At 49.0% G+C, this 11,065-nt stretch overlaps 1 protein-coding gene across 2 annotated transcripts in view; it reads right to left on the bottom strand.

Moving 5' to 3' along the window:
- The window catches only part of CLIC4 (chloride intracellular channel 4), a 60,189-nt gene extending 49,823 nt beyond the window's left edge, over positions 1–10,366 (bottom strand). Inside the window, exon 1 of one of the 2 annotated variants that reach the window (XM_044997679.1) lies at positions 10,117–10,366. Coding sequence is in view for 1 of the 2 variants with exons in the window: in XM_044997677.1 (XP_044853612.1) it covers positions 5,580–5,651 (72 nt within the window). In the remaining variant the exon portion in view is untranslated. Of the gene's footprint in view, positions 1–5,579; positions 5,764–10,116 lie in introns of those variants that run through there. The other variant, XM_044997677.1, reaches the window with a different exon arrangement.
- Positions 10,367–11,065: the final 699 nt, after the last annotated feature.

The following is an 11,065-nucleotide window of genomic DNA, read 5'->3' on the forward strand; positions in this document are numbered from 1 at the left end:
GAATAACAAGATGTCTGTTACCCATAAAACAATGTTTATCTTTACACCAAATTTATTTCAGATGTAGGGTGAGAAAATTCCCAGGTGCAGAGGCTATTACACAATTATCCTTTGCTGAGAATACTGTACCTAGAGAAAAGACTCTGTCTAATGAGATTACCTTGTGACAAGCCACCCCCTGACAAGATTATCTTCTTAGGACAATGCTGGAAATAACTAACATTGCTTATTTACTGACTGGGTCTTGTTTTGATTGCATGGTTTTGCTATCAAAGCAAACAATTATGGCAATGACGCATTTGAAGAGTGACCTGTTACAATATACAGCTATCATACCACCCATGAGACGCAAGATCTCTAACTAGGGATGGGCCTTGTCAAAATGTGACCAGAAAACCAAAGAAAACACTGAACATGGGCAATTCAGTGTATTCCTCCTCCCTCTCACTCAGCACTGAACCAATGCTTCAGCATGGTGTCATAGGGCACTTGGTGCTAGAGGCGCTCTTACACATATGACAAAACCAAAGTCTTTGGCACTTGTAGTTAAAGATCCCATAGCACTTTTTGCAGGAGTATGGATGTTAGCCTCAATCTGGCTAACTATAATTTACCTTCTCAAATGCTCCCTGTAGTTCCAGTGTAATATGGCATTCCCCTCCTTTCCTAAACTGTCTGGGAATACTGATGTGCTCTATGTTCACCCTGCTGTTACAGAGTATTCAAGCTGCCCTCTAGAAGGGGGAGTGGGGTGCTGGGCATCCTTCATCCACAGCTCTTTTGCATACCATCTTAAACAAACGCTACAAGCAGTTTTGTGTACTCTCATCAGGTTTCACAGATGAGTGCTTCTATTTGACTAAAGAAACATTAACACAACACTTAAAAAAAAAAAAAAAAGCAAAAAATCCACACAAGACAAACTGAACTGCAATTACCATAGGTTGCTTTCTAAGAGCTCTAATCAAAGCATATTGCCTGAGTTGCTACGCGTGATACCTCATTACATTTCAGTCTTCATTACCATAAGATGCCACTTGGGTCTTTTAAAAACATTCCAGTTAGACAATGGAAGCAGGCCTCCCTTATCAATAATACATGTGAACATGCTAGGAAGCTACACTGTAAGCACATGGGGAATGAGATACATCACTAGTTCCTCCTAATCAGCTCATAAAGAAAGACTTAGCAAACATTTGCATTTGTAAGTTAAAATGGGCTGCAGGCAGCCCATCAGTGAGGTTAATGAAAGACAAATTATACAAATACTAAAATTATTCATTACCAGAGACCACCCGTATAAATTTCACAAGCGACACCATACATTATTCTTCATACAGCACATCAATAGCTTTGTACTACAGAAACTGTTTTGCTCTCTCTACATCTAGTGCTTACTTTTCAAATATGCCTCAGCACAGAAAAGACAAATATGAATTACAACAGCCCCCAGTATAAATATTGTCTTGAGAAGAACCCTCAAATTGTTTTGATTATTCTAACAGCTTTTTACAGTTGTACATAACTGAAAGCTAACCATGTGTGCACATTTTTCCTCTAGGCAGTTCTGTCACTGATCACAATCCAATATGATGGTTTAAGACCAAAATTTTGGGAATATAGCCAGACTGACTAATGCTTCATAGATTTACTTCTGAAACTTTAATCCATACCTGTATTTTATTTCAGTCCGACTGCTCCAATCCTGTCTACACAGGTCATTTGGCACAGACTTCATGACCCAGACTTCTTGCTTGGTCAGAGTCTTTCCATTACATTACCTCTATATTAAAAGGTTCACTGTGCACAGGTTGAGCAAAAGATTGTAGTATTCACTTTGGAAACGGATTACTTAGGCTCCCTATTCCATGCAATCTTTTGGTTTTACATTCATTAAGTAACCACAGAAAATGTCTTAATTTTTTTAAATCTATTCCACACATGGGGCTACATCTTCTGATTAACTGGAACATATACACTGTTTCCTGGTTATGGGACATAATGCCTGACTGCAACACCAAATTAGCTTGCCACTGAGGTTAAGCTAAAAATTAATAGGTGTCTTATTTTAAATGTTCTATTTTATTTGACCTTAGCTTGTATGGAAATGACCATCTTAATAGTCCTGCTATTTTCTACCCAGCTGGCTCCCCACTAAACAATAACTGCATGACAGACTATTGTTCTCAGAAAGAGTGATTTAAGCACAATGCGGGATAGGTTACAGAACCCTGGAAGTGGAAATGGCTTTTTAATCAAGTTGCCAGAAAAAACTTGTCCTTTCTCCCTACAAATGTGGGATCTTTCTCTAAGATGCCCCTGATCTAAGCATCAGGAAGAGCAAGATAATGCCCTGGACCAGTTACGAGCTTTTTTATTTGTTTGGTTTTTTTTTTAAACTGATATTGACTTTAAAGTGACAAGACGGATGAAGTAATTTCTTTTATTTGACCAACTTCTGTTGGTGAGACACACAAGATTTGGAGTGACACAGAGCTCTTCTTCAGGTCTGAGGACTTGACTTTAAAGGCAAATATTATACCCCCCAGCTGGGAGTTGTGAGATGGTATTTTCATAAAATTGGGAAGGAGAGATTCCTAGTGGTAGGCAATACTCACTTATAGCCCTGGATGGGGTGAAAGTTCGGGGGTGGTGGTCGGGGGGGTTGGATAGGCATGGGAGTCCCAGGGGGCAGTTGGATTGGGTGGAGGTTGGGGGTGGTGGTCAGGGGACAGGGAATGGAGGGGGGTGGATAAGGTGTGGAGTCCTGGGAGGTGGGTCCCGGGAGGCGGTGGTCAGGGGACAAGGAGCGGGGGGGGGAGGGTTGGATGGGTGGGGGGCAGTCAGGGGGCAGAAAGTGGGAGGGGTCAGACAGGGGGTGGGGGCCAGGCTGTTTGGGGAGGCACAGCCTTCCCTACCTGGCCCTCCATGCAGTTTTGCAACCCTGCTGTGGCCTTCAGGCCAAAAAGTTTACCCACCACTGCACTATCCGGTGGAATTTTCAAAAGCACCGCAGTGACTTATGAAATCATTGAAAATATCACCCTAGGTTTACCTAGCACAATAAGGCTCAAATCTTCATTGAGATCTCTGGGTGCTATTATAATATTAAATAAGCATTACAGACAATTGTGACTAACATTTCAAATAGGAATAATCTATATTTTACTGTTTTATTGTCACCATGTGTACTGTGCTTCTATGATTTAAAATATTTTGAAAAAAGGGCAAACAAAACAGGAATCCTCTGCTGCAGTGTCTTCTCTAGGTGGTTACTAGTATATCCTCTGGTACAGACTTGATACAACCTTTTAAATAATGGAAAGATTTTAGTTTTTATTTAAAAAAGTGGGTCACTTAACTTCAGCACAAACTCAAAAAGGTCTTGGTGGAAGCTTTAACTCCTCAACTCTACCCCCGTGGTTGATATAATGAGCAGTTTCCAAAAAAGAGAGATTAAGAATCTTGTATTATCCTCTCATGGCACTGGACAGAAACCTCATTTGAAGGGTTAAAAACAGTTTTTAAAAAGTGAGTCCCCCAAGGTATTTTTCCTTGATGAATAACCTATGGGCAAACAAAAATATTGCTACTTATTGCCCACAAACTTCTTCCCCCACTTTGAAGCAGAAACGATGATGCTGCATCAAAGAGCCCCAGAGGAACCAAGATTTTACATTGTACAAATACACAACATTTGAGAACCATATGGCATTTGCATTATTTTATGATAAATGCAAATACAGTGCAACACCACACACCTCTCTCCTTGTCTGGAAGAAAAATTGGTTGTGTATTTAAAGGCCTATTATGTTTCAATTAAAAGTAGTTAGATTGTTGCAGAGAAGCAAAAAGTTATTAATGTTCCTGGATATCTCCAACTGCATGCACACAGGTAGGGACAAATTGTAGGGAGGTGAACTGTGGTGCATTTGTGAGGTACTGAGGTATGGAGAATAGAAGCTATTCCTTGCCATTTCAACATTGAGCACATTGTCTGCTATGGAGAAATTATAATAGCAACAGCTGCGCTCTTTCCTGTTTGGACAATTTTTCTGTAAAGTACGTGCATATTCTTAGTATCTTCAAGTATTTCTGTGGTTTGTATTATCATTTGCTAATTATATGTACATATTTACTGTAGGTCACAGCTTCAAGACCTTTAGGTAGCTTCCAATTCCTGGGAAACATTTAACAAATTGGGACACACCTTCCTTTTTAGTTGAAGACTACACAGGGTGCCCTGTCTCGAGTTGCCTCCAGCCCTGCATGCATTTCCCCCCTCAACTGCAGCAGGAAGGTGGGCATTACCTACAGCCACTGAGGGCAAAAGCATTTTGCAGATCTAAGAAAAGGTTTTGGAAACACCACAACAAAGAAATTCACGTGCCACTTTTCACACCAAGAACGGGTGAGTAACAGATTATTCACGGTCTGCATAACAGAATGATTTCACCACAGCATGACTTCAGACGCCCTAGCTTCTGCCTCATCGACTCTCCATCTCTTTTTTCAAATCTCAGCTGAAGACATCTTCTCTGTGCCGCTTAAATAAGGGGCTGGGATAGAACTAATCTGATTATTAACTCATGGGGGGGGGGTCCATGAAACTAACAAAATAAGTTACATTTGCAACAATGGCGGGGGGAGAGAGGGACTAACAATGACTTCTAAAGAGTGAAGATCTCTCCTCTTGGGGCAGTTTCCTCTCTCCCACTCCAGAGAGTTTCATCAAAAAAAAAAAAAAACACTTTTCCCCTCTAAACTCTGATCCCCTTATACAGCGATCCCGTGTGCATCCCGCACCAGCCCGACCCCCGGCCGGCCGGCATGGCGAGGGAGACCCTGGACGAAGGAGGATGATGTTGGAGGAAGAGGCGGCAGCGGCAAAACCCACGGGGAGGGGGAGGCCTCGCCCCAAGGCGGGACGCGGGGGAATTCCCTGCTGGGAGCGACCTAGCGCTGCTCAGAGGGAGCCGCCCAGGGATGGGTGAGCGGAGGGGACTCACCGGGGCTGGCCACGGAGGCCGGATCCCGGAGAGGGGGAAGCCGCGGGGGCTCCCTCGGGGGGGGGGGGTTCCTAAGGGGAGGGCTATATCGCCCCCGAGGCTGAGTCCTGGGGGGGCGGGGGTGGATTCAGATTTGGAGCTGGGGGGGGGGCGGTCTCCCCGAGGTGGAGGGAGTTGAGGGCGGGGGCGAGTTCCGGGGCCGAAGGAGACTAAGGTGGGAGGAGGTCCCAAGAGAGGTTATGGGTGAAGGCGGGTCCCCGGGGTGAAGGGAGCTGAGAGGGGGGGTTCTGGAGGGAGCTGACCGACCGGCCCCCGGGACCCCCCCCCAGCTCCTTCCAGCCCTGGGAGAGGGATCCGGAGGGGGCTGAGGGCGGGTCCCGGGGCCGCTCGGTCTCCCCGGGCTGGAAGGAGCTGGGGGGGGGGTTCTGGAGGGAGCTGAAGGCGGGTCCCGGGGTGAAGGGGGTTGAAGGGGAGGTTCTGGAGGGGGCTGAGGGCGGGTCCCGGGTTGGAAGGAGCTGAGCGGGGGTCCGGAGGGGGCTGAGGGCGGCGAGCCTCCCCAGCCGCCCGTACCTTGACGAAGAGTTCGATGAGCGGCTCCTTGTCACCGTCCTTCAGCCCGTTCACCGGCACCGACAGCGCCATGCTCCCCCTGCCCGGCCGGCAGCGCGGCTCGCTCGCTCCTTCCCCTCTCGCCCGGACCAAGGGACGCCGCCGCTCCCAGCACCCGCCCTGAGCGCGACTGACGGATGGACTGGCTGCCCCGCGCTGCCGGGGCGCCAGAGGGGGCGGGGCCGGGGCCTCGGGGGCGGGGCCGGACCAATGAGCCTCTGTGGTAGGGGCGTGGTCTGTGGGGTTGGGGGCGGGGCTGGGATAAACGGGTCCCCGGCCGGCCAGACTCCGGGGGTCCCAAGGGGAGGGGGCGTGGCCTATGGCTACCGGACTTGAGTGGGCCTCGGCCTGCAGCTCCGAGGGGTGGGGCGTGTGGTGCAGCTGCGCCAGGAGGCCCGCTCCTCCGAGCTCCGGCTGGCACAGGGGCGGGAAGGGAGCCAGGCTGGCCGAGGGGAGTGTATCTGTACTTGCCCTGGAGAGGGAGGCTGCCTCGATGCGGGGGGAGACTGCCCTGGGGAGGGGGGGGAAGGTGAGGGAGACCGCGGGGGTGGGGAGGCAGGAGGCTGCCCCGGAGGGTGATGGGGGGGGGGAAGGTGGGGAAGAGGGAGACCGCTGGGAGGGAGGCAGGAGGGGAGAGGGAGGCTGCCCCGGAGGATGACGGGGAGGGGAGAGGGAAGCTGCCGGGGGGGGGAGAGGGAGACCGCTGGGAGGGAGGCAGGAGGGGAGAGGGAGGCTGCCCCGGAGGATGACGGGGAGGGGAGAGGGAAGCTGCCGTGGGGGGGGGGAGAGGGAGACCGCTGGGTGGGAGGCAGGAGGGGAGAGGGAGGCTGCCGGGGTGGGGGGGAAGGTGAGGGAAAGGGAGACCACTGCGGGGGAGGGTGATGGGGCGGGGAAAGGGAGGGTGCTCTGGGGGAAATGAGGGAGAGGGAGGCTGCGCGGGGGGAAGGTAGGGGAGAGGGAGACCGCGGGCGGGGGAGGCAGGAGAGGAGAGGGAGACCACTGGTGAGGGGAAGGTGGGAGGGGAGAAGGAGGCCGCCCTGGGGACAGAGAGCGGGGAGGGAGGCTGCCCTGGGGCGGGGGTAGGAAGGGGAGAGGGGGCGATGCCCACCCGGGCTGCACATTCTCTCTCTCTCTCTCTCTCCTTCCATGAGAAATGCTCCCACCGCACCCTGGTCTAATTCTGGATTGTTATTTTTGCCTAAGGCTCTGGGGAGGGGGGCACTGCCGAGCCCGCTGCTGCTGGTGCAGAGCCCGATGACCTAATGTCTGGGAGCAGCCACCTCATGGGGCTGTGCTTGGCAAAGATGGGGCAGGAAACCAGCACCCTCCTCCTCCTGCCCCAGACTGAAGAGCTGCTGTTATGGCCTGCGAGGTGAAACCCAGCACAGCAGTAGCTAGGCAGCAGTGCGGCCATCCACAATTTATCTGTCCCGTGAAGCCAAGGAAACTCCCCTCTTCTGTAACTGGCTCTAAGTCTTCTGACTGCCCAGCCCAGGGAACATCTGTCTACATGCCTGTCAACCAGGAGCCAGGCCTCTTTCATCACAGAAGAAACATCTGGAGGAGGAGAGAGAAATACACATTACCTAGTCAGGAAAGAAATGTGGAGGAGATTTTTTTGTCATAATTTCTCCCCCATAGCAGGACCAGGGTCTGACTAGCCAGAAAGAAAGTTCACAGCAGATCTAGGTTAAGCAACAAAATCAAACCACACCCTCTGCCTTTTCCAGTTTATTTGCAAGGTTTGTGTACCACCAAAATAGCACAGCCTCTGATCACACTCTCTCCATGCAACTGAACAGTGTGTAGTTTCCCAACCAATTATGAACAGAGCAGCTTTTTATAGCTTGACCCCACTCCCTGCCTTTTCAGTAGCCCAAACCCTTTTAAAGAGTCAGAACCTAAGTAAGTGCAGCTATACCAAATTGCCTCGACTCAGGGATGTCCCAAGGGGGCAGCCCCACTGAGATGGGGCGCAGCGGGGCTGTGTGGCCCCCTTATGTGACCTGTACACACTGTCATACAACCTTTCCAGTTTGTTGGAGGGTTCATGCAGCCGGACACCGATCAGAGGAAGCGTTTTATGAACAGAGTGTGTGGTGTAAATGTAATAGCCTCCCTTCCCAGCAGGCATTTCTGAGTTGAACAAAATGTGTCATCTTAAAAAAATGTTTTTCCTTTTCAAATGTACTTGACCAAATTTTCACTGAGAGGGGGAAAGCAGCAAGTGGTGTTTTCATAGACTCAGAGTTTAAGGCAGAAGGGACCAGCATGATCATCTAGTCTGACCTGCACATGGCAGCCCCGGATCCTCACCCACTCCTGAGACACACCCCCTACCCTCTGGCTAAGTTGCTGAAATCCTCAAATCATAGTTTAAACACTTAAAGTTACAGAGAATTCACTATTTACACTAGTTTAAACCATGCCCCAGGCTGCAGAGGAAGGTGAACCCCCCCCCCCAGTGACTCTCCCAGTCTGACTCGGGTAAGGTGACCAGACAGCAAGTGTGAAAAATTGGGACGGGGGTGTGGGGGTAATAGGAGCCTATATAAGAAAAAGACCCAAAAAATCGGGACTGTCCCTATAAAATTGGGACATTTGGTCACCCTAGACTCAGGGTGGGGGATTCCTTCCTGACTCCAAATATGGCAATCGGTTAGACCCTGAGCATATGGGCAAGACCTACCAGGCAGATACCTGGGAAAGAATTCTCTGTAGTAACTCAGAGCCCTACCCATTTCGTGGCCCATCTCCAACAGTTGGGGATTTTTGTAACTGGCAGTCACTGATGGGCTGCATGCCCTTGTAGGCAATCTGCCTGCCCTTTTCTACAAGTAATTTGATGCACTGGTAGCAGGGTTGGGGAGTTGACCTGAAAGGGTCTTTTCAGGTTGATTTCTATGGGTCCTCTGCAGCCCTTATTAACTAATTAATTCCCATTAGAGTCAGTAGGAGGGCTATTTATTATTATTTCACAACGATTCCAAGGAATCCCTGTAGTTCTTGGAATGAGACGTTCTAAATTAGAAACTGGTGTATCGGTGTAGGGCAGGGGTGGCCAACCTGAGCCTGAGAAGGAGCCAGAATTTACCAATGTACATTGCCAAAGAGCCACAGTAATACATCAGCAGCCCCCATCAGTGCCCCCGTCACCCTGAACACCTCCTGCCCGCAGGCAGCCCTGCTAATCAGCACCTCCCCCTCCCTCCCTGTGCCTCCTGCCCGCCGCACTCAGCTGTTTTGCAGTGTACAGGAGACTCTGGGATGGAGGGGGGGGAAGTAAGGGTGCAGCAGGCTCAGGGGAGGGGCCTTGGGGTAAGGAGTGGAGTGGGGGCAGGAACTGTGGTTGAGCAGTGGACAGTTGGCACCTGTAGCTCCACCCCCAGAGTCGATGCCTATACAAGGAGCCGCATATTAACTACTGAAGAGCCGCACGAGCCACAGGTTGGCCACTCCTGGTGTAGGATAATCAACTGGCTCTTGTGTGGCCTAGTCCAGGCAAGGATGTGGAGAGACCCTATACAGAAACCCCCTAGGCAGCACATGCTGGGTGTATTGTCAGTCTGGCAGCTAGAGGGAACCACAGGGTCTAGGGGCCTCAATGAAGACTCTCCTTTGTGTTAACTGCAATCAATTCTCATCTCCCAATACTGCAAAAGACAGATGTTGAGGGGGGACAAAGTTTACTCCCCTAGGGCAGATTGGAACTGAGACACACCAGCATTGCCAATTTACAAAGCTGTATCTTTATGAACCAACACTTCAACAGCAGAGCTGAGCAAGTGATTCATGCCACTAACCCGTGGAGGACAGGGGGGAGTCAGGGACTTGGTAACAGGATTTGGAGCCTTTCCTTGCCCTTCATGTTAATCCCAGGTTGGTAATGGCTGAATGTCAGTACCATCTGCTGACAGCATGGTGGCCCCCGGTGAACTGAGTTGGTTAGACCAGTTCCCAGCAAACTCACCCACATCACAAAACCACCATCTCTACTGGTGGCTTCAGCTCAGAGGCCAAGGACTGAAACACTCATTCCAGAGGTGGTTCCTCTGAATCAGGGCTAGGACACTGCGACGGGGAGTGCACAGAAAGTTCCTACTACCCCCCTTGTACCTATTCTTTGACTAAATAGCTTCATCGATTCCAAGACTGGAGGAGACCAATGTCCAACCTCCTACATAACAGAGGCTGCAGAACTTCCCCAGAATAATTCCTGTTTGAACTAGAGCATCTTTTAGAGAAGCATCCAGTCTTGATTTTAAAATTGCCGTGATGGAGAATCCACCGCAACCCTTGGTAAATTGTTCCAATGCTTAATCACCTTCACTGTTAAAATACTACACCTTATTTCCACTCTGAATTTGTCTAGCTTCACAGCTTCCAACATTTGGATTGAAGAAGCCTTTGGGTATATAAATTCACCATCTTTCAACAGGCAAAGATGTTAAAATTGCAGATTTCTGTACAAGTCAAACTACTGTAAAAATTACCTTACCTGTAAACAAGGTGATGCCCACTTCTCCCTCAAGGAGCACAGCACGAGAGGGCAGTATTTCTCATGTACAGAAACAGCTGTCCTGCACAACTCTATGCTGATGTCCACATTCTGGAAGCTGAGAGGTGCAGCTGCTCAGCCACAGGTTCTGGGCTGCAGTCCCCTTTGTGCTATGTTACATTTTTATCAGCAATATAAATGAGCTCTAAAGTGTGCCAAGTCCATTACCATTAATCACCACTGAGTTTCTCCTCTATTAAAAGGCAGCATATGGTGTTGGCTTGCAGGGTGGTTAATGACCAATTTATTTCTAGCCAGCTGTATTAGCCTCGCCTACTTTCTAACATTCTTTAAGCTCTTTCACTTGTGGGTGACCTTTTCCTCTAGTTCAATGGACTCCTGCTTGACCTCTCATCTTTTCCATTAGAAGGAAGCTTCTTTCTTTAATGAGGTTCACAGTGGTTTTGAATCGTGAAAGCTTTCAGATGTTTCCTATTTCTGTGATTGAGAGATGTGCTATTTTGGAAGGTTTCCATAATAATAATAATTAATACTTAGTACTTGCCTTCTAAATGCTTTGCAAAATAAATAACCAATCCTCATGGCACCTTTATGTAGGAATAAGCATTGTCCACATTTTGCAGTGGTTGGAAATGAGTCAGAACAGTTAAGTGGTATGTCCAAAGCTAAAGAGGGAACTGGTATCAGAGCTAAAGAATTAGAACACAGGGATTCCTGCCTCTCTCTCTCCTATGCTCAGAACACTAGGCTATGCCTTTTCTGTTAATTGTATTGCATTGCATTCATGGCTTCCATTCTACAGAACAGTTATGCAATATATTATGAGTTTGCATTTCTAGCATCTTGGTATTTGTGCAGCCACTTTTCACCCCCAAATCTTAAAATGCTTTTGCAAATGAAAGGCAGTACATTTATAACTTATAAAAAG

Source organism: Mauremys mutica, chromosome 23 (genome assembly GCF_020497125.1).
Source record: "Mauremys mutica isolate MM-2020 ecotype Southern chromosome 23, ASM2049712v1, whole genome shotgun sequence".
Taxonomy (NCBI): Eukaryota; Metazoa; Chordata; order Testudines; family Geoemydidae; genus Mauremys; species Mauremys mutica.